This window comes from Carya illinoinensis, chromosome 2, assembly GCF_018687715.1.
Source record: "Carya illinoinensis cultivar Pawnee chromosome 2, C.illinoinensisPawnee_v1, whole genome shotgun sequence".
NCBI lineage: Eukaryota > Viridiplantae > Streptophyta > Magnoliopsida > Fagales > Juglandaceae > Carya > Carya illinoinensis.
The window spans coordinates 25,203,158-25,228,482 of NC_056753.1; the positions used below are offsets into that span (position 1 = coordinate 25,203,158).

The 25,325-nt window shown below is 30.9% G+C and overlaps 1 protein-coding gene across 1 annotated transcript; it reads right to left on the reverse strand.

Annotated features, from left to right (window-relative positions):
• Positions 1–20,697: 20,697 nt before the first annotated feature.
• On the reverse strand, positions 20,698–22,771 carry LOC122300487 (S-adenosylmethionine decarboxylase proenzyme 4-like). Its single transcript, XM_043111187.1, has one exon. The coding sequence runs from the start codon at positions 22,365–22,367 to the stop codon at positions 21,318–21,320; it is 1,050 nt and encodes a 349-aa protein (XP_042967121.1). The 5' UTR covers positions 22,368–22,771; the 3' UTR covers positions 20,698–21,317.
• Positions 22,772–25,325: the final 2,554 nt, after the last annotated feature.

Here is a 25,325-nt window from a genome sequence, read left to right on the forward strand (position 1 = left end):
CAATCCGCATCAAGTTTTCTTCTCATCTCTGTAACTCATCTACATTCTTTCAACATTCTCGTTTTAAGCCTTCTATTCTTTTCTCAATGGCTCATTCTTTTAACATTTCTCTAGATCTATCCATGAGGCATTCTGTATCTCAACCTCCTGTCCTTTCTGCAGCTGCCATTGGTGTCATGTTGCAGCAAGAAAATAATAATTTGGCTAATAAGTAAGATTCTGATGTTATCTATGACTTGGTGAGTTTTGGGACTCGCTACTCTTCCTCTATTGTTGCTTTTTTCCAGCGGCTACAAGCCAGAAATCATGAAGTTGAAAAGCTCAAAAAATAAATTCTTCTACTTCAATGAATTGTTCAAGAGTCTCACACAAGGGAATGAATCATTCGACAGAAGAATAAACAGTTGAAATCTTTATTAGATTCTTCATTCCGCTTGCCAGTTCCCATGGATAAGAATGACATGATATTGTATGAAGAGAATGAGCGTCTCAAACATGAGGCTAAGAATCTCAAGTTTATGTAAAAGTATTTAAAAAATCTATCTCTATTTTTATTGACTCTGATCTATCTTTTAAGAGATATTCATAGCATGCATCATACGTATTTCTCTTCTGATCATACATAATCTATCTTCTGGTAAAGGTTTTGTGAAAATAGCTACTAACTGATCGTGTGTGTTTGTGAACTCTAATACTATATCGCCTTTCTGCACTTGATCTCGAAGAAAATGATATCTTATTTCAATATGCTTAGTTCTAGAATGTTGTATTGGGTTCTTTGAAAGATTTATAGTACTTGTATTATCACATTTGATTGGAATGTGATTATACATGAGTTTAAAATCTTCAAATTGTTGCTTCATGCAGAGAACTTGAGCACAACAACTACATGCAACAACATATTCTGTCTCAGCAGTAGATAGTGCAACAGAATTTTATTTTTACTAAACCAGAAAACTAGTGCATGACCTAGGAAATGGTATGCTCCACTAGTGCTTTTTCGATCTATTTTACAGCCAGCATAATCTAGATCTGTGTAGCTGATTAGATCGAAAGATGTGTACTTAGGGTACCATAACCCTAAGTTAACTGTACCACTAAGTTATCTAAGAATCCGCTTAACAGCAATTAAATGTGATTATTTTGTAGATGATTGAAAACGTGCATATAAGCACACACTAAACATAATATCTGGTCTACTGCCTGTTAAATATAATAAGCTACCAATCATACATCGAATATATCTTCGAGTCAACTAATTTACTGGATTCATTTTTATCAAGTTTAGTTGATGGGCTCATTGGTGTTCCAATTTCCTTAGCACCTTTCATCCCAAACTTTTTCAGTAATTCTTTAATATATTTTGATTGATTGATGAATGTCCCACTTTTTGCTTGCTTAATTTGCAATTCGAGAAAGAAAGTAAGTTCTCCCATCATGCTCATCTCAAATTCTTCCTGTATAGTCTTAGCAAAAACTTGACACATACTTTCATTAGTAGCACCGAATATTATATCATCAACATAAATCTGAATCAAAAGAATATTATCATTTTCATATTTAATGAAAAAGAGTTGTGTTGATTTTTCCTCTTGAAAAATCTTTTTCAATCAAGAAACCACTAAGTCTCTCGTACCAAACTCTAGGGGCTTGTTTGAGTCCATATAGTGCTTTTGTGAGTTTGAAAACATGATTTGGATAAATATGATTTTCAAAACCTGGAGCTTGCTCAACATATACCTCTTCGTTTATAAAACTATTTAAGAAAGTACTTTTAACATCAATTTGAAAAAGTTTGAAATCTTTATAACAAGCATATGCAAGTAGCATTCAAATAGTTTCTAATCTTGCGACTGGTGCATATGTCTCATCATAATCGATTCGTTCTTCTTGATTAAAACCTTGGGCTACAAATCGAACTTTATTTCTAGTAATGATTCCGGACTCATCTTTCTTATTTCTAAAAATTCATTTGGTTCCAATAATAATATGATTTTTGGGTTTAGGAATAAGTGTCCAAACATCATTTCTTTCAAATTGATTCAACTCTTTTTGCATAGTTAGAATTCAAGATTTATTAAGAAGTGCGTCATCAATATTTTTGGGTTCAATCTGAGATAGAAAAGCAGTATGATTGCATATATTTCTAAGAGATGATCGAGTACTTATACCTTGTAAAGGTTCTCCCAAAATTTGTTCCACTAGATGATCTTTCACAAATTTTCACTGTTTGGTTGCATCTTGTATTAAATTTTGATGATCTTTTCTGATGGTTCCATGTTGAACTTCTTCTATTGTGTTCTCTTTATTGAGATTGAGATTTTTCGTGTTATTTATACCTCCTGTTTCTTCATCAATAAATTTCTTAGAGAGTAGAGAATTAGATTCATCAAATACTACATGCATAGATTCTTGTACGGTCAAAATCTTTTTATTGAATACTCTATAAGCTTTATTATTAGTAGAATACCCGAGAAATATATATTAGTATAACTATATATTAGTATTAGTTATACCGTTATGGTGATTTAGTATATTATAATTTATATATTATATTTATACTATAACTCTTATAATATATTAATATATACTAGTACTACATATTATAGTTATATATTAAAGAATATGATAATACATTCATACTAAATATATATAGTTATATTTCTAGTGATTTAATTATTAACTTATTATGATTAGTATAACTATATAAATTATATAATAGTATATTAGTATTAATAGTATACTATTCGTATAGGTCACTATAGCTATTGTTGAAGTATTAGTTATAGTGATTTAGTATAACTATATGTTAGTATAAGTATAACTATAGTCTATATTATACTATTAATATTTTTTATACCATATATAATTATATACAACTATTATATAAATAATATATATAAATAATATATTTTTTTAATTTCTATTCGGTCCGGTCCGGGGTGAAAAACCCCTAGACCAGGACCGAACCGAAACCCTTCAGTCTCTTGAAAAATGGACTGGACTAGACCGGACCCAAAAAGTGGCCAGTCCGGTTGGGTTATTCGGTCCGGACCGTCCGATTTTCAGCTTTAGTTTCCATAAGGAGAAAAAGTATAATATGATTCTTAAATCTTGAAAATCCATCTGTATCTCAAAAAAATTAGAGGTCTAGGCCTTAAATTAATGGAAAATATAAATCTTACACTTCTAGTAAAAACAAGATAGGAAATAAGTGAAACTCAAAATGTATTATGACAAAGAATTCTATCAACAAAGTACGTTACAAATCAAGATTTTTGGATCTTCCTTCCAAAACCATCTTACTTCATTTTATGAAAAGGCTTACTACGCACAAGAGACACTCTCAGAAAAGGACGATGCTACCAAATCAACAACAGGTCTTCTATCAACATCTGGTCGGAGCCCTGGATTCCTACATTGCCTATTTTCAAACTTAGGTCATTCCAGAATATGGATCAGGATCACCCCTCCATCAAGGTATTGGACTTCATCCTAGATAACTCAAGGTTATGGAATGTTCAAAAGTTGCAAAGTCTATATGATCAAGAAACTATTGAAGAAATACAAAAAATTATATTACCGGCCAACTCACGAAGACAATATCAAATCATATGGATCCCCAACAACAAGGGTAAATTTTCAGTCAAAACAGTTTACCAAACTATGATAAACAGCCAAGAGTTTAACCAGCAGGTACCCCATTTGGCCCTTTTTAATAAGATGTGGAATCTAAAAATCTATGATCGTCATAAGCTGCTTCTTTGGAAAATTTTTTGGAACATCCTACCTACTCGATCCAAAGTAAAAAGTATCATCCCTCATATTAAGACAACAAATTGTGCTTTATGCAATCAAGAAGAAGAAGACTTGGAGCATCTCTTTGTAAAATGCTTAGTAAATCGAATCGAATTCTTTGGAGTCGAAGCTCATGGCCACTACACGCAGATGTTCTGCCTATATGCTCCATTTTGGATTGGATAAGAATGATTATTTATCCAAACAAAGAATTGGGTATTCAGGTAATAGAGATGCTTTCCTTTCAACTCTTTGCAGTTATTATCATGGACTTCTTATGGAGGCAGAGAAATTATTTATCTACAATAACACCACCTACTCACTAGATTCGACAACAAAACAACTTTAAAAGATCCATAAAGATTATAAAAATCCCTGGGAAAAAAAAAAGAGTGTGGAAGAACCTTGGAACAATGTTTTAAATTTCGTACCGTACCAACCACTGGTTCGGTACAAAAATTTTACCTGTTTCGTATTGGTCCAAATACTGGCTGGTACAGGTCATATTGGCCGATATTTCAGCCTATACTGACCTACGTACCGGTTGATATTTTGGCCTTTACTTTTTATTTTTATTTTTTTTCAAACTACAAGCTCATTTTTTTATCCTCAATTCAGACTAGACTATTTATAATTTTTATATATGTGTATTTATGTATAATTTATTTATATATAGATTATTATTTTAGAATATAATTAATATATATATTTATATATATAATTTATTCATATATCAACTATCCCGAAACGGTACACAAAACGATACCGGTATCGAAATATTTCGTTCCAGTGTCTTGACCAGTACGGCATTGGATACGGTATTCAAAACATTGCCTTGGAAGCCTCCTCCTTATAATCACAAAAGTTACTCCTTTGATGCAGTGGTAAGGGACTCATTTTCAGTGGCTTTAGCAGTTTGCAAATGTTGAACCCAATGTTTCAAACTTTGTGTAATTATATATCTACACATGGATTTTGATGATAACAAATGAATTCAAAGAATAAAGGAGTCTCAAGCTCAAGTTGTCTACACAATGGAATCAAGCACATCAAGGAAACAAGCATGAGAAAGAAGAGAATAAGTTTACATTAAAGTCATAGAGTAATGTTGTAAATCTCTTAAAAATTTGAAATTAGGATTAAAGCTCAAAATTAATATTTTATCATAAAACATTAAAATATATTTTCCACATGTGCATGAATATTTTGAAAATTAAATTTGAAAATTTTGAAAGATGATTGATTGTCATCTTTCACATTTCCATATCTTGATTAAATGGTTAAACTTTGAAAATATTAAAAATGATTGATTGTCATCTTTCACATGTGCATGTTTTATTTGAATATTTTCAAAAGTGATTGATACATTTTTTGACTTATGCAAAAAGTAGATGATTTTGTTTGAAAAATTTGAAAAGTAAAGTGTGATCCTTTTGTCATATGCAAAAAGTAAAAGATTATATTTGAATTTTTTGAAAAGTAAAGTGTGCTCCTTTTGTTATATGCCAAAAGTAAAAAATTAGGTTTGAAGTTTTTGAAAAATGAATAATGTTGCTTTTGACAATTGAAAAAGAAGAACTTTTTATTTGAATTTTTTGAAAAAGTGAATGATTTTGTCTTTGATATGTCAATCTTTTTAAATTTGAATATGAAGTCTCATATGCCTATAAATAGATCATTTGAGAGCTTCACATTTACAACATCCAGAGTATACAACATTCATTCAAATCTTTCATTCTCTCTTCTCTAAGCATTGAGCCTTAATCCTTATTCATTTTGAGAGAATTATAGTTTGCGCTGTATTGTTCTTATTTCACTCATTGAGGAGTGTTTTCTAATAACCTACCCACTATCAGCTCTTGTATCAGTAAAATGGTGTGTATAACCCTTGTGCGTGTAGAAAGTGTTCTACACAGGAAATAGTTGAATCACCACGTGTAAAATGATTGTAAGTGTAGAGGGTGTTCTACACGGATCCTTTGTAGCGGTGTTGTTCAAATGTGTAATAGGTTTCTATCTTCACCTGAAGAAGGTTAAATAGTGAATTTGGGAATCCTCAATGGGTAACTTGAGGCGAGGACGTAGGTAGTGGGGCCGAACCTCGTTAACATACTGAATTTGCTTCTCTCTTACCCTTACTTTTTATATTTATTACTGTTTTGTATTTTGTTTATATTTTATATTGTATATTTAATTTATAATTGTTATTTTTTTAAATACAACTCAATTCACCCCCCCTCTTGTGTTAGTCATCTGGGTAACAATTGGTATCAGAACTAAGAGCTCTATTATAAGAGTAACTATCTTTTGAGTTAAGATCTTACGGCTAATATTGCAGCTTCATTTGGTGAATGTCAATCTAGCAGTCGGCCTCCACTCTTTTGTGGAGACAATTACTCATTCTGGAAAGTTAGAATGAGAATATTCCTTCAGGCTCAAGGTCGAGAAATCTGGAAATGCATTATAAATAGACCTTATATTCCAATAAAAGTAGTTGATGGAGTAAAGGTCAAAAAGGAAGAAAAAGAGTTTGATCGTGAAGACGATAGACTTTATATTTTGAATTTAACTGCAATGAATTTGTTATTTAATGCTCTCAATGAAAATGAGTTTAATAGAATAATGACTTGCGCTACGGCAAAAGAAATTTGGGATAACTTGGAAGTTACTTATGAAGGAACTTCGCAAGTCAAATAATCAAAAATTTATATTCTTACTCATGAATATGAAATGTTTAAGATGAATGATGATGAATCTATTTCTAGTATGCACACTCGTTTTACTAACATCATAAACAGCTTGACAGTTCTTGGCAAAGTTTATTCTAAGGTGGAGATAGTAAGAAAAATTCTCAACTCTCTACCAAGACGCTGGGAATCAAAAGTGACACCGATTCTTGAAGTTAGAGACCTCAAGAAGTTCGAAATGAATGAACTCATCGGGTCACTTATCACCCATGAGTACACATTGAAAAGAGGAGAAGAAGAAGGAAAGCCAAAAAAGAGCTTGGCACTTAAAATTGTTCCTCATGAAAGTGAAAGTGAAAGTGAAAGTGATGAAGATGAGGAAAATGACGACAAAGATGAAGAAGTTGCGATGAAAACAAGAAGAATTTAAAGGTTTTAAAGAAAAATAAAACTCGTTTGAGGAAATCCTTCAAAATGTTTTCAAAGAAAAATTCAGGTAAAAATGACACTTTAATTTGTTATAAATGTAATAAGTCTGGTCATATCAAACCAGATTGTCATTTGCTAAAGAAAGATCGAAACAAGGGTAAGAAAGCAATGAAACCTACATGGGATGATGATTCAAGTAGTTCAGATAATGAAGCAAGCAATGTAGAATCAGCAAATCTTTGTCTTATGGCTAAAGATGACATTGAGGTAACAAATCTTGATAATATTGAAAATCCTTCATATGAAGAATTGTAAAATATTTTAGAAGATGTATATGAGAAATTTGAAAAATTGGGTATCAAGTATACGACTTTGAAAAAGAAAAATTCTTCTTTAACAAACGAAATTGATATTTTAAGAAAAGAAAATATCGTTTTGAAAAATGAAAATCTTGAGTTGAAGAAGAAGAAAACTGATTTAGAAAATATTGTTGAAAACTTTACAAATGGAAAAAGAAATTTTGAAAAACTTCTTGGTAGTCAAAGATGTGTTTTTGACAAGGCAGGCTTGGGATATATGCCAAAACAAAAATACAAATCTTATAAAAACTTTTTTGATAATCCTTCTACATCAAAATCTAATATTCAAAATTCTTTTCATAAATATAATTTTGTCAAAAAAAGATACTATTATAATCACTCAAGTTATTCATATATGCCACATGTTATTTGTAATTTTTGTAATAGAAATGGTCATAATTATCATGCTTGTCTTATTAGAAGAAATCATACAATGACTATTAGGGCCATGCGGGTGCCTAAAAATCTTGTTTCTTGTAATACTAATAAATAAAGGACCCAAAGAACTTGGGTACAAAAAAAAATCATTTTAATTATTTTTATAGGTATGCATGAAATCATCCACAAGCAAAAACAAATGGTTTTTAGATAGTGGATGTTCAAGACACATGACGGGAGACAAGACTAAGTTTTTTGATCTTAGATCTAAATAAGAAGGACACGTGACATTTGGAAATAATTCGAAAGGGAAGATCGTGTGAATAGGTAAAATTGGTAATGAATCTTCTCTTATAATTGAAGATATTATACTTGTTGAAGGTTTAAAACATAATCTTTTGAGCATAATTCAATTATGTGATAAAGGATTTACAGTTACTTTCAAAATGGATAAGTGCATTATTTTGAATGATCATGATTGTAATATTTGTTTTATTGCTTTTAGAAGCAACATTGTTTATACAATCGATTTTGAAGAAATTACCTCACAAGATGCTATTTGCTTTTTAGTTCAAAATGAAACTAGTTGGCTATGGCATAGAAGATTAGGTCATGCCAACATGGAACTTATTTCCAAACTTTCAAAAAATGATCTTGTGAGAGGTTTACCAAAAATAAATTTTCTTAAAGACAAAATTTATGATGCATGCCAATTTGGTAAATAAACAAAAATTTCTTTTAAAACCAAAAAACATATTTCCACTACTAGACCATTGCAACTGATACACATAGATCTTTTTGGACCAAATAGAGTTGCAAGTCTAGGAGGAAAATATTATGCATTTGTTATTGTTGATGATTTCTCTAGATATACTTGGGTCATATTTCTTGCTCATAAAGATGAGGCACATAATGCCTTTACCAAGTTATGTAAGAGAATTCAAAATGAAAAGGGTTATACTATTTCAAGTATCCGAAATGATAGGGGAAAAGAGTTTGTTAATAAAAATATTGAAACATTTTGTGATAAAAATAGTTTTGTGCATAATTTTTCTGCTCCTCAAACTCCTCAACAAAATGTGGTAGTAGAGAGAAAAAATAGATCTCTTCAAGAGATGGCAAGAACAATGCTCAATGAGAACAACTTGCCTAGTTATTTTTGGGCTGAAGCGGTAAGTACTGCATGTTATGTTATAAATAGAGTTATGCTAAAGTCTAAGTTAGATAAAACCCCCTATGAGCTTTAGAATGAGAAAAAGTCCAACATTAGTTACTTTCATGTATTTGGATATAAATGTTTTATTTTGAATGATAGGAATAATTTAGGCAAGTTTGATGCAAAATCTGATGAAAGTATCTTTTTCGAGCATTCTACTAATAGTAAAACTTATAGAGTATTCAATAAAAAAATTTTGACTGTACAAGAATCTATGCATGTAGTATTTGATGAATCTAATTCTCCACTCTCCAAGAAATCTATTGATGAAGAAACAGGAAGTATAAATAACACGGACAATTTCAATCTCAACCAAGAGAACACAATAGAGGAAGTTCAACATGGAGCCATCAGGAAAGATCATCAAAATTTAATACAAGATGCAACCAAACAGTAGAAATTTGTGAAAGATCATCCAGTGGAACAAATTTTGGGAGAACTTTCACGAGGTATAAGAACTCGATCATCTCTTAGAAATATTTGCAATCATACTGCTTTTCTATCTTAGATTGAACCCAAAAATATTGATGAAGCACTTCTGGATGAATTTTGGATTCTAGCTATGCAAGAAGAGTTGAATCAATTTGAAAGAAATGATGTATGGACACTTATTTCTAGACCAAAAACTCATACTATTATTGAAATAAAATGGGATTTTAGAAACAAGAAAGATGAGTCCAGAATCATTACTAGAAATAAGGATCGACTTGTAGCCCAAAGTTTTAATCAAGAAGAAGGAATCGATTATGATGAGACATATGCACCAGTCGCAAGATTAGAAGCTATTCAAATGCTACTTATATATGTTTGTTATAAATATTTTAAACTTTTTCAAATGGATGTTAAAAGTGTTTTCTTAAATGGTTTTATAAATGAAGAGGTATATGTTGAGCAACCTCCAGGTTTTGAAAATCATATTTCCCCAAATCATGTTTTCAAACTCACAAAAGTACTATATGGAATCAAACAAACTCCTAAAGCTTGGTACAAGAGACTCAGTGATTTCTTGATTGAAAAAGGTTTTTCAAGAGGAAAAATCGACACAACTCTTTTCATTAAATATGAAAATAATGATATTTTTTAGTCAGATTTATGTTGATGATATAATATTCGGTGCTACTAATGAAAATATGTGTAAAGTTTTTGCTAAGAATATGCAGGAAAAATTTGAGATGAGTATGATGGGAGAACTTACATTCTTTCTCGGATTGCAAATTAAGCAAGGAAAAAGTGAGACATTCATCAATCAATCAAAATATATTAAGGAATTACTGAAGAAGTTTGGGATGGAAGGTGCTAAGGAAATTGGAACACCAATGAGCCCATCAACTAAACTTAATAAAGATGAATCCGGTAAGCCAGTTGACTCGAAGATATATCGATGTATGATTGGTAGCTTATTATATTTAACAGGCAGTAGACCAGATATTATGTTTAGTGTGTGCTTATGTACACGCTTTCAATCATCTCCAAAAGAATCACATTTAATTACAGTTAAGCGAATTCTTAGATATTTTAGTGGTACAGTTAACCTAGGGTTATGGTACCCTAAGCACACATCTTTCGATCTAATCAGATACACAGATGCAGATTATGCTGGCTGTAAAATAAATCGAAAAAGCACTAGTGGAGCATGTCATTTCTTAGGTCATGCACTAGTTTCCTGGTTTAGTAAAAAATAAAATTCTGTTGCACTATCTACTGCTGAGGCAGAATATGTTGCTGCGGGTAGTTGTGCTCAAGTTCTCTACATGAAGCAACAACTCGAAGATTTTAAACTCATGTATAATTACATTCCAATCAAATGTGATAATACAAGTGCTATAAATCTTTCAAAGAACCCAATACAACATTCTAGAATTAAATATATTAAAATAAGATATCATTTTCTTCGAGATCATGTGCAGAAAGTCGATATAATACTAGAGTTCACAAACATACACGATTAGTTAGCAGATATTTTCACAAAACCTTTACCAGAAGATAGATTATGTATAATCAGAAGAGAAATATGTATGATGCATGCTATGAATATCTCTTAAAAGATAGACCAGAGTCAACAAAAATAGAGATAGATTTTTTTAAATATTTTATATAAACTTGAGATTCTTAGCTTCATGTTTGAGACACTTATCCATGGGAACCGACAAGCGAAATGAAGAATCTAATAAAGATTTCAACTGTTTATTCTTATACCGAATGATTCCTTCCCTTGTGTGAGACTCTTGAACAATTCGTTGAAGTACAACAATTTGTTCTTTAAGCTTTTCAACTTCATGATTTCTGACTTATAGCCGCTGAGAAAAAAGTAACAATAGAGGAGGAGTAGCGAGTCCCAAGACTCACCAAGTCGTAGATAGTATCGGAATCTGACTTATTAGCCAAATTATTATTTTTTTGCTACAACATGGTACCAATGGCAGTTGCAGAAAGGACAGGAGGTTGAGGTGCAGAATGCCTCATGGATGGATCTAGAGAAATGTTAGAAGAATGAACCATTAAGAAAAGAATTGAAAGCTTTAAACGAGAATGTTGAAGGAATGCAGATGAGTTATAGAGATGAGAAGAAAACTTGATGCGGATTGGATGAACTTTAAGACTGATTTTATAGAGATAGCATAAAGAACAAGACGAGCTGTCATCCAAGTCAAAGAGCAATGTGATTTTTTTTACCGATAGGTGAAAATGACATTTTTTTTAGAAACTCGGAGCCCTCAAACTCGTTTGTCAATAATATAAGGCAATTTTTTTCAAATCTCCAGCCACACTTGTCGGGTCACGGACAGATTCATTTTTTCAACTATCTACAGTTTCTACTAATGTACCGTTTTCTTCAGTCCATTTACTTGTTGCGGATCCTTTTTAATGATGCTAAAAGGGGGAGAAATATTAGACTAGAACATTAACATTGTTTTAATTGCTAAACTTGTGATATATGCTTGGAATTATATTCATACTTTTGCTTGAAAAACTAACGCACATTCTCAGGAGGAGTTTAAGTATTAACACAGGATTCAGGTTCTATCAAGTATTTGTCATAATAAAAAGGGGGGAGATTGTTGAACCCAAAGTTTCAAACTTTGTGTAATTATATATCTACACATGGATTTTGATGATAACAAATGAATTCAAAGAATAAAGGAGTCTCAAGCTCAAGTTGTCTACACAATGGAGTCAAGCACATCAAGGAAACAAGCATGAGCAAGAAGAGAACAAGTTCACATTAAAGTCATAGAGTAATGTTGTAAATCTCTTAAAAATTTGAAATTAGGATTAAAACTCAAAATTAATATTTTATCATAAAACATTAAAATATATTTTTCACATGTGCATGAATATTTTGAAAATTAAATTTGAAAATTTTGAACGATGATTGATTGTCATCTTTCACATGTACATACCTTGATTAAAGGGTTGAATTTTAAAAATATTAAAGATAATTGATTGTCATCTTTCACATGTGCATGTTTTATTTGAATATTTTCAAAAGCGATTGATGCTTTTTTTGACTTATGTAAAACGTAGATGATTTTGTTTGAAAAATTTGAAAAGTAAAGTGTGCTCCTTTTGTCATATACAAAAAGTAAAAGATTATGTTTGAATTTTTTGAAAAGTAAAGTGTGCTCATTTTGTCATATGCCAAAAGTAAAAGATTAGGTTTGAAATTTTTGAAAAATGAATGATGTTGTCTTTGACAATTGAAAAAGAATAACCTTTTATTTGAATTTTTTGAAAAAGTGAATGATGTTGTCTTTGATATGTAAATCTTTTTAAATTTGAATATGAAGTCTCATATGCCTATAAATAGATCATTTGAGAGCTTCACATTTACAACATCCAAAGCATACAATATTCATTCAAAGCTTTCATTCACTCTTCTCTAAGCATTGAGCCTTAATCCTTATTCATTTTGAAAGAATTATAATTTGCGCTGTATTGTTCTTATTTCACTCATTGAGGAGTGTTTTCTGATAACCTACCCACTATCAGCTCTTGTATCAGTAAAAGGGTGTGTATAACACTTGTGCGTGTAGAAAACACAGGAAATAGTTGAATCATCACATGTAAGGTGATTGCAAGTGTAGAGGGTGTTCTATATGAATCCTTTGTAGCGGTGTTGTTCAAAAGTGTAATAGGTTTCTATCTCCACCTGAAAGAGGTTGAATAGTAAATTTGGAGATCTTCAAGGGGTAGCTTGAGACGAGGACGTAGGCAGTGAGGCCGAACCTCGTTAACATACTGAGTTTGTTTTTCTCTTATCCTTACTCTTTATATTTATTACTGTTTCATATTTTGTTTATATTTTATATTGTATATTTAATTTATAATTGTTATTTTTTAAATACAACTCAATTCACCCACTCTCTTGTGTTAGTCATCTGGCAATAACAGAGATCACAAAGGAGATATTCAAGAAACAAGAACTGAAAAAATTTCTACCTCTAACCCACTAATAGCTGAAGCCTCTGTAGCTCTTCTAGCTTTCAACATGGCTTCCGACCATCGTCAAAGTCTGGCAATAATTGAAGGCGATGACCGATTAGTTGTCTTAGCCATCACTAATTTTGATCTCACTTCTCACTGGCAGATCTCCTCATTGTTGATGATATTTTGAGGCTTCATCGTAATCATCACTCTTGGCAGCTTATCAAAATCTACCGTTCTCAAAATTGGTGTGCGCACTTATTAGTAGCGCAATTGGCGGCAACCATCAATGTTTTTGGTTGTATATCCTTAGATAATGGTTCTAGGTGCTTTATGGTTGTATACGCTTAGATAACACTTCTTTTAGTCGGACTTTGTTTTCTTTTGTATGATTTGTTTTATCAAGAAAAATAAAAACATAGCATACCCACCCATTATATTTCACAATGTTTAAAAGAAAGAATATTTTATGAAATGATATTATTTTTATTAAATACTTTATAAAAATATATTTTATTTTAAAATATAATTATGTTAAAGTATTGTAAAAAATTAACGTATATTTATCATCTTTCAAATAATATATCTAGCAGTTCCAATGCTTTTGATTTCACGTTACAAGTCAAAACTCAGAAATTCTTACTACTTAATAGTAAAGAATAATGCTACTTATCATCCTAATTCTTATCATCCTCTCATCATCTCATGATGTAATATTAGATAATTAAAAATTATTTATTATATTTTACTTATAAATCTATCATCTAATATCATATTATGGAATGATGAGAGGATAGATGATGAATAGAGTTTTTCAATAATAAATATATATCAAGTAAGTTTGCTTGCTGGTGGGCTTGTCCTTTTGCTATTAAAGAACGATGGACCATATTCTCAGTGTTTATTTTTATTCATAAAATAACATATTTCATTAAGAAATAATGTATAAAAATAAATAAATTTATATAGAAAGAATAACATCTATGCATTGATGTCACCATTGTGATGCATCTTTCACTAGCCTAGCATGTCTTGCAAGCGAGCTATCTCATTACCTTGTCTTTCAACGCAGAGCACTTCATAATACTCAAACTGGTTTAAAAGAAGGTAAATTTTTAGAATCGAAGACGAGTAATGATACCCACGTAACATATTTCACAATATATGTTGTAAAATAAGAGTATTTTTGTAAAATAATATTAGTTTTATAAGGTAATTTACACAAATATTCCCATTTTAAAATATTGTTGTGTAAAGTGCTATAAAAATAATTTGTATTTATCATTTTTCTAGTTTCAATATGGTCCACTTCAACCACTCCGACTTCTTTTCTACACAGCTATAAAATTTCACATTTGTCAGCACTTAAAACTTCACCTCTATTTTATTCAAAAAATGGGCAACATTAGGAGTGAAGAAGTTTCAATCCATACCGAAAAAATCGATTGGACTGGACCAAATTGGATTGAACCGAAATTATGAGTGGTCGGCTTCGGTCCCATTGATGGTAGACCAAATGGGTTTCGGTTAGGTCCTGGGGTCTGTGATTTTTAGACCGGACCGAATTAGTATATATATATTTAAAATATTTATATTTATATATATTATATTATTTAATATAGTAGTTCTATAAGTTAATTATGTAATTTTTATCTAATATATTATCATTGACCATATAAAATATTAAATAATATATGCTATTAATTAAGAATATATCATAAATCATATAATAATATATATAGATGATCTTTGCTACTCATCATCTCTACACACCACACTTATTTTTGTTTTTTTATTTTTTTATTGTTTTATTTTTCCTAAACTAATTGAATTCTTCTAGTCATCATCTATACACTACACATTTGGTAAGAGAAAAAAATAAAAATAAAAAAATAATATGTGGTGTGAGGATGATGAGTAGAATTTTTCTATATAGATACATAATACATGAATACATTTTCCACTATTTACACTTAATTAAAGTAATTATGTAGTTTTTTTAAAATATCTAAGTTGCAAGTAAGCATGAATAATCTATGTATAATAAAATTATTTGATATTTATTAACCATATATAAAATGTTAGAATCTTAAGTTTTAATATAGGACATTATTAATAATTATTCATACTAAAGTCTAAGTGAGTAAGTAGTAACTATCAATATCATAAATATAATTATTAATAAATATTTTTTTAATGAGTTAGTTACATAATCTACATTAATAATTCACTTAATTTTAATTTTAGTAATTTAAACAATTGTTATTAATTTATTTACAAAAAAAGAACGAAACAAAATAAAAAAAATAACTCTATACCGATAACTAATGGTCTGGTCTAATCCACTATGGGTGATTGGTCAGGTCCAATACAAGAAAATGATTGACCGAAAGTGTTGGTCATCATTCCTCCGAACTGGACCTATTTACACCCATAGGCAACATTAACATACTTCGAGAGAGGCTACAAGGGATCAATTGTATTTAAATGTTGAAGTAATCTCAAATTATCTAAGTTGATTTATAATCAATAATATTTTATGAATCTCATTAAAATGTATTTGAATGTAAATAAATTGATATATATGTCTGAATGTACCGTATAAATGTTGAAGTAATCTCAAATTATCTAAGTTGATTTATAATCAATAATATTTTATGAATCTCATTAAAATGTATTTGAATGTAAATAAATTAATATATATGTCTGAATGTACCGTATAAGTTAAAATTAGTTAAACTTTTTATAAAAAATTAAAAAAGTAATAAATTCTATTAATAATTTATTAGAGATAGATTGAGATTATATTGACATTAAAATATAGCCTTGCTCCTCAACCATCCACATCAACATTTCCATTAGCCATCAGCCATAAGCTTCTTTCTTTTGCATCCCCCCACCCTTTAACCTTTTGATCTAACAAAAAATAAAAAAGCATTCTAAAGCATGCGGAGTATATTTTTTTAAAAGTGGTTGGGATTAGCTTAGAATTTATTTATATTCCACTTTTGGAATTTGAGTGATAAAACAAATCTATTGTTATCCATATGAGTCTTATAATATTTACATATTTTATCTATATGCAATACTTACTTCAAGTTTTTCTTTCATTTTAAATTAAGAAAAAATCTAGTTACAAGTACAGTTATACTAATTTGTATACTAATCTAATATGATTGATCAAAAAGTAGATTTTATTAAAATCAGTACTAATTTAAATTTTGAATATAAAGCAATCAGTATTGATACGCAGATTAGTATGCGACTTTATTTATATATAGCAAAACTCTTAAATCAAAATATTTCGGACAAAGATTTAAAGGTAATGAAGATTTTCTAAAAGAATAAAGCTAGTCCCCTAAGGATTCATTCCGGTAATATTTTTTAATTTTTTATTTAATAATTAAGAAATTATTTTTTAATGATATTGTGAATTTAAAAAAAAAAAAAATATTTAAACATATGAAAAAATGAATGAAAAAGACCAATTGATCCAGTCGGAAGCCACTGTCGTGCTACCCTCGGTGCGGCTCTTTCTGGAATTGTACGATCAAATTAGATTGCCTAATTTTGTAAAAAAGCAGACACTTATGGACCTACACTATTTATATTAACATTGTTACATCAATGTTTTTGATATGAACATTTAATATTTTTATATATCTATCTTTCTAATTTTTAATTGCAATTCGAATCCAAGTTAAAAGGCTGCTATGGCTGAAAACTAATTAAATAGAATTCCTCCATCAGAGGAATAATATATATATATATATATATATATTTAAAAATAATCAATAGAATTTTTATAAATCCATGTGTAGCAAACCCGTAGACTGGAATCTTTCTCCCACGTAGTTACTACTGCAGCTATATCTTGTCCAAAAAAAAAAAAAAAAATTAGATGGTTTCAATTATCTTAATTTATCTTATTATTATAATTTTTTTAAATTTTCATACAAAATATAATAAATAATTCATATTTTTCAAATCTCAAAATAATAATAATATTATAGTAATATTTTATTCAATTTTTAACTTTCATCTAAAACTATTTCATTTCATCTAACTATCCAAACCTCACCTAAGAGCATTCACAACGGTATTTTTATCTTATTCTTTAAAATACATCATCAAACTTCACTTTATCTATTTTACATAATAACTTTTCCAATATATCATACATTAACTTATATATTTTTTCTTCATATCATTTTAATAATCTTTTTCATTCTTTTTAATATTTCCTTTCTACCAATAAATTTATAATATCAATATATGTATATATATATATATATTTATATTTGCAATGTTTTTACATAAAATGTAAAATAATTCAATCGTATACACAAAAAATAAAAATATATAAGCTAAATAAAAATTAAAAATAAAATCAAAATATGAAAAAATTAGTTTAAAAATATTTTCAAAATATTTTTTAGAAGAAAATGAAATATATGCTTTAAATAATGAACAATAAAAAGAACTTGCTTACATAATAAAAATAAAAGTAAAAAAAAAATGATAGAGTAAATAAAATATAAATAATAAAAGAATGTTTACAGTAGTAGGTTACTATAGTTAATTGTATTTTATATTTTTTTTTTTACATAATCGGATAGAACTCCTTTTTAGAATAATTATTCAAATAATTTATATTTATATTATAATAAATATATAAGCAACTGAGAATGCTCTAAGAAGAGAAGTGCTACTTATATAATTCGATTATACAAAAATAAATCTATATAATAATATGACTTTATTTTTATGTGAATCGTTATATAAATCTATTTATATTAAAAATAATTTTATAATCTAACTTATCATATCAAATAATTATATTACTTTATAAATACACTTTTATATCATCTATTTATGATTAAATATTTCTCGATTAAGAAACTCCTAAAACTTTGTTATCTGCACACGTGAGGTATCATATCCTTCACTTTCGGCAAAGTTGTCCTCGTGGTTCTATGAAGATTATTATTCTCATAATTGCACGTAATTCTTGTAAGATCAATATATATATATATATATATTAATCATTTAAAGGAGAAAATTAACGTTGCCTCATATTAAAGAAAACAATGTCTGCTAACAAACTCACTGCATGATCAACCACATCAACCATCAACGAGTTTGTAAAAAGATATTTTTTAATAATAAACGACGTGTTAAGATATAAAATAAATAATAAAATTTATATTTTTTTATTTTTTTAAATTTTTATAATTAGTAATAAATTTTATATGGTATCAGAATAGCACGCAGTTATGAGTACAAATCTGAAATTCTAAACTCTACCACATTTAATTAAATATTCTACAATTTTTTGGATTGTTGGTAATGAAATTCATATAATGCAATATTGGGTTTATGGCCCTTGATTATTTAAGCAATTAAAAATATTACTTCATAGGCATCAAATCTAGTTAATTAATTAGATTACAAAAAGAAAATCTAGATAATTATCAGCTTAATTTTGTATTACTGTAAAGTGTAAAGTTTAAACAGCTGTCAGTATGATCGGTCCCTTTTCTTTCCACTGATCAATCTTCACAGCCTTTATCCCCCCAAAGCACAAACCTTTATCTTTTGCTTTATTTCTTCTTCTACTTTACAACCTTTCTTTTTTTTAAAAAAAAAAGAAAAAAAAAAGATTTGAAGAGATTAAATTAATTAAAAAGATGATAGTTATAATCGTGAATGTATAAATATTACATAATTATTTAAAAATAAATAAATAAATATGAGACTTACATTAAAAAATTTACACGATACTTATACATTTTACAATTATATGTAATATTACTCAAGCTAACATAACCTCGCCATGGTTCTTACGTGTGCCAAAAAAATTTTGTCCTAGTAAATTCATGATCATTTTATATTTTAGCAAATAATTACATTTTATATTTTATATCAGGCGAATGTTGTTTTAGTGAATAATTATAATTTTCTATTAATTCGTAGTAATAATATTCATTATTTTATATTTAATTTTCATCTCTAATCAACTAATATTTTTATCGTTATTTTATATTAGAATTTTTGTCTAATAGCAGCCATGAAAAACGTTTAAAAAATATCGAAATTATAATTTTTAAATAAAACTTAAAAAATTAAAATTAAAATTTTTGAAATTAAAATGTTCATATGCCAGTACTAATTAATTATTTCCATATATTTTGTATCCAAAAATTAAAAAGTTTAAAAAAAAAAATTTAAAATTTTCTACACGTGGACCTTAATTTGTTTTGAGGCACAAACAAAGCAAGGTGGGGGGACAGCCAATACTGAAGGTTGGAACTCTCAACTTGGGTCTGAGCAGTGAAAGATATCATGTCCCTATGACCCAATAGCAGTTTGGATTTATCTCAACTGCGGGCTTAATTCCCTTGAACGGCCGAATATTGCACCTTCGGCTTTCAGGTACTGTACTTTGAGATGGTTGAGCCTAATCCAACTTGTCACATGGTCTCATCTATTCAAAATCAGACGCTTTTTTTTTTTTTTTTTTTTTTTCAAGTATCGGGTGTCGGGAGCAGTATTCTGACTAATCTTAGAAGTACATAAGTTAACGACAAGAAGCTTTCTACAAGTACAAATAATTCAAAAGAAAAATCTCTAGGTTGAATTATCCCTAGATCTTATTTGCACAAAGTAGAATTTGAATCATAGACTTTGGATAAAAATCAGACGTACGCCTTTGTGTAGATGTAGAACTAGAAGTGCTTGATCCTCAGTTTTTCGGATTTTATCACCTCCAAAACAACATCGAACGGTTAGGGCTAGAGTGGAGGGGTACCATTGGGATAATTCATTACACACCGTACTGCTTGCATGCAGTTGTAGATCGAACACGTACGTCCTGAGATATTGTATGATCCCATGCATGCACGTACTTACGTACGTACGCGGGTAGCCTCTGTTGGCGGTCCTAAGTGCGTTTAGTTAATGCACGTACTTTTAGGGTGGAGTCAACACTTATATGTCCAAGTAGTAATTAAACACAAGCTATATCAACAACATTTGCGATGATAACAACCGGTTTTCGGTGCAAATACCCATATAGCCATAAATAAGTATTTTTTTGGTCGTGATAACAACGTTAATGACAGATAGATAATATTGTTAATGAACGTAAGGGTCTTATAGGAAACAGTACTACCCGGCCGGCCCATATATGCAAAAACCAAGATGCATGCATGCATGCATGCATTGCATGCACAATGATCAAACTCAAATTAAACATGAGGATCGAGGTCATGTATGTCCCATTATTTCCCAATTTACTGATGATGATCTATCTTTCTGATCTCAAAGCTTGGCCTTTTGTATATGTTGAAGTAGTAGTAGTACTACCGATCATCCCATGAACTTGATTTGGGAAACAATATCATAAAACGAGAAGTGGAATTGTCTTTCTAATAATCATGTAGAAACAAACATGAAAAGAGACAAAAGGAAAAGAAAAAGAGAAGGATATGTTCTGTTTTTTTTTTTTTTTTTTTTGAAAGAAATGAAATATAGAAAGAATAGAAGATGGAGATCAATATTGAAAGAGTTCAATATGACCTCAAACAAGTGCACTTTTTTTTAACCTCCTCGATCTTCTCTTCCCCCCACTATCAATCCTCAAAATCTTAGGCGTGCAACTCTAAGTGGGGTGCCTTATCATGATGATGAGATATCCCAGTATCCCACCAAACCCTTTTAATTTCTGCTCGCTACTTACCAAATCAGCCCCTCATCATCTCTTATATATATTTTCCTCCCCCCACTTTTTTTGTTTTTTTTTTTTAATCTTTCTGCACAAGTCAACCCCACATTCATCATCTTGTTACCCAATCAGATTCGTCCACGTTGTCGATCGATCTTCATGAATATCACCCACCCCTACGATTTTCAGCTAACTCTAACTCCCTAGTTCCCTCTTTTTTCCTCCTATTGGAACGAACTCCTTCTCATATCTACCACCACCACAACCAACATTGCCAAATATTCTTCCCGGTCGATCGCTTACTTTCGGCGATTCGTAAACGTTTGAAACACGACACTCCCGGCCGCCGGGAACTCATCCATTGTGCAACTCCGGCATTTCCAACCAAGGGGCTCGAGCGCGGTTGCCACCTTTGTCCACACCTCATGGCTTGTGCATGTAGTCGATACAGACATGGTTGCCGGCCGGAAGACTTGCACCACCTTCTTCAAAACCTGGGCAACATCATCGTCATGATCATCGTAAATGGACCCAACGAACTCGAAGCTGGCGTAGCTGAAACCATCCTCAGGGGTTACATGAATGGTAGAGTAGCGGTCACCATCGATAATACCATTCATGGAGTAACCGCAAGGATCGAAAGCAAAATCACAAATAAGAGCACCGGGGTTAATGTCTCCGATACCCGTCAGCTTGGTCATCTCTTTACCTGCAGAATCGCCAGTCTTTTCATCCCCGGGACGCTTAAAGAATTTGCGAGCGAGGACACGGTCGAGCTCTGTCATACAGATTTCCAGTGTGTACAGCACGTCAGGAACAGGCGGGGTGCTGCCGATCACCATGTGAACCTCATCACTAGCAGCAGTGAAAACATGCCAAGAATGGGAGGGGATTTTAGAGGGCATAACTGAGGCTTTTCTATAGCAAAGATTGCTGGGGAGGCAATCTTCCAAATAGATAACTTCTTCCTTGAAGCTGTTGTGGGGAAAGGGCTGTGCCGTGGGGAAGATAAAGCTACCTCGAGTGTAGCGGCAGGAGCAGAGAGTGAGGCCAAGGTGACGTGCGTAGAGAAGCAACGGACGGATGGATTTGAGAAGCTGGGTGGTCCCACAAGTCTTGATGATGATCTTTGTGGGGTAGACGAAGAGGCTGGACTCTGATAACACGTAGGCATCGAAGAAGTGGTTTCCCACAGCCGAGACCACGGTGCATTGCACAGCATCTAGGACTTGTTCTAGGGACTCGAACTCAAGCTGCCTCAGACCCATGCCTGTCAGCACTGAAGGATCATCTCCAAAGAACTGGAGCTCCAGGCGCTTCTCAAAGCCTTCAAAACCAGAGGCTGCCATTAATAACTTGTTTGGATGAAACAAAGAGAGATTGATACTGAAAGAGATGGTATAATATGGGAGAAATGAATGAGATGTGCAGAGAATTGAAAGAGATTAGATATGTAGTGGGAGTGTAGAACTGCAGGTGAAATAGAGAAGTGGTGGTGGATGAAATTTATAGCTGAGAGAGAGAGAGAGAGAAAGAGAGAGGGTGAGGAAGTGAGGGATGGAAGGCTGGCTTTGTTTAGGGCATGCGGGCTATGCAACCAAGAGTAATTATTGCAGGCATAATGAAGTATATAAGATGATGATATGTGTTCCAAATTTTTTTGTGCCAAATCTTTGAGCAGACTACAAGAGAGAATGGAATTTATGCCCACGCGCAATCCTGTTTGTTTGTTTTTTTTTTTTCTTTTTGTGATTAAGCTTTGGTAAAATTCACCAGTTTGTTCCAAACCATATCATTCTCTCCCATATATAGACTCAGAGCACATCATTTTCAAAGAACTCTGTCCAAATTTTTAAAGCCTTGCATGCATGTTTTGGAAGTTTTTATTTTTTTAATATATATGGTACATATACATGACCATTTTAATGCGATCTTGTGATTATATATTAATCATCTTTAACTTGCACTCAGTGTGCCATTGAAAACTTCAAAAACATCATATATATATATATATATATATAAAATGCAAGATTATCAGTCATTTTATATATTTCATGAGTATTTTTAGAGATAGCCATTGAAGAAAGATGACATGGCAACAAAAAATTCATTAAATAGAGAAAAACATCATGTCAGTAGTGCTGTAAGACAACCACCCAAAAAAATTTAAAAATAAAAAATCAAAGAACAAACAGTATTTTGGCATATGATAAATATTACTTTTGCTCGCTACAGTGTTTTTAGTAAGGGCAAATAAAATCATCTTGTTGGTGTGTGTTCAGTGGATGCTTGGTCAGAAAAAATAAAAATAAAAAAAGGCGATTTTTTTTCTTTTTATTAAATTTTTCTCACATTTTGGAAAGAGCAGAGTCATTGGAAAAACAGGGAGGCATGCATTTTGTGTCTTTTTCCAAGTTCATGTTCAAACATCCTCATTTTTTCCGCCATTGCATACATGAGTTAATTAGTTAGAAAAACAACAGTAAAACTTCTTATCATAAGGAAAATAATGGTGATTATTCTGGTCAAGGGAAGATGTTAAAACTGGTTCAAGAAAACGACAACCCATTATAGTGTGATGGGACAAAATCATATCCTTTGCTTGAGATTAGACAAACAAAAAGATGATCAATCTATGAACAGTTCCTGCACATAGAAGACTGTTGATTCAAGAAACAGAAGGAAAATGCATCGATCAAGACTAGTAGTACAGGTGGTCAAAAAATCTGTCAAAAATCATTTATTTGCTTGATAGGCATTATAAAACACAAACATAATCATAAACCAGAACTAGATTTTACGTTGTAACGCATGACAACAATGATTTTGTGTTGCTGCTGAGGTTAATTTTCCGCTTATAGGTGTTCTCAAGTAGCCATACCCTAAACAAGACAAGACAAAACCGATCGATCCAGCTCGAGTTTTTAAAAACTCATGAAAATCATGCATGCAAGGAGCTAGATCAGCTAGCTGATCCTGATCCATTCTTGGGATATTGGATAATGCAGGAAGTAGTAGTTGGAAAGACACAGATGGATCTAAAAATATATGTGTTACATGCATGAGTATTATTAATGTATGAAAAACAAATAAGTACTGATGATAGAGGGTGTACAGTGCTGTCGATCCTTGGGAGAGCAGGGTGTTAACCCAGATCAAAAGCTAGACGTGCCCAATATATCATCAATATTTTTACCTTAAAATAATAATTTAGTTTGTAAAATAAAAACAGAAAGGTGAAGAAAAAGAGACACAAGGAATCAAGCGTGGCAAGTAAATAATTATGAGAATATCCTTGAATTAGGGCCGGGATCGAGATCAACCCGTACGTACGTGAGATCAAAGGCACTCGCATCATTTATTTTATTTCTTTCATGTATATATATATATGGAAATTCATGAAACTATATATATACACACACACACGTAATTCAAATATTCTTGAAAATTAGCTGTTGAAATTACCGGTACGAAACAAGGAAAATATTTATACACACAACCCTTTACATAATTTAATTTGATTCAAATGAGGACATTTTTGTAAAATAATTTATAAAAATAACATCGATCTTTTTATAAAAATATCATTAATTTAAGATATGATTGTAAAAATATGATTGTACATGATATATATTACTCGGAAAATAAAGTAGCTTTTGATGGCTAGTACTAGATAGACTTCAAATATGAGAGGAGGTAGAACTACAGCAGTATTTGTGAAGGAAAATAAAGCAATATTTATAATTAATACTTGGTGGGGTTCTGTTCTAGCTGTAAGGAAGATAAGTAACCTCCATAAACTACCTTCCCCTTCACATTTTCACTCTTCTAGCTTGGCTTTTAATATAAGACTTGTGCCCTAGATTATACCAATAATTGATCAGCATGCAGCATGCATGATCCTTTCTTCTTCTTCTTCTTTTTTTTTTCTTTTTTAGGGGGTAAGTCTGCATAATTTAACATGATCAGATCTAAGGAAACTTCCACATAAAAGCTATATATAGATAGGTAGAAAAGGTATATATTAAGGGAAAGAAAAGTAGATGAAGAAGACAGTGAAGAATAGGTCGCTGCTAGGTATAATATATATTAATATATATTAAGGGGAAGGAAATGATGGAAAATTGTGAGATTTTACACTAAAGAAAAAAAAAAAAATGTTGGGGTGGGAGTTTGAAGGGGAAGGGCGGGGGGGAATGATCGATGCAGAGAGTATGCGTCATGAATAAATGTGATGGTGTGGGTGAGGCTGGCAGCCTCCATTATGACCACAAACCCGGCCACCTCTTTGTGCTGCACGCGCAGTA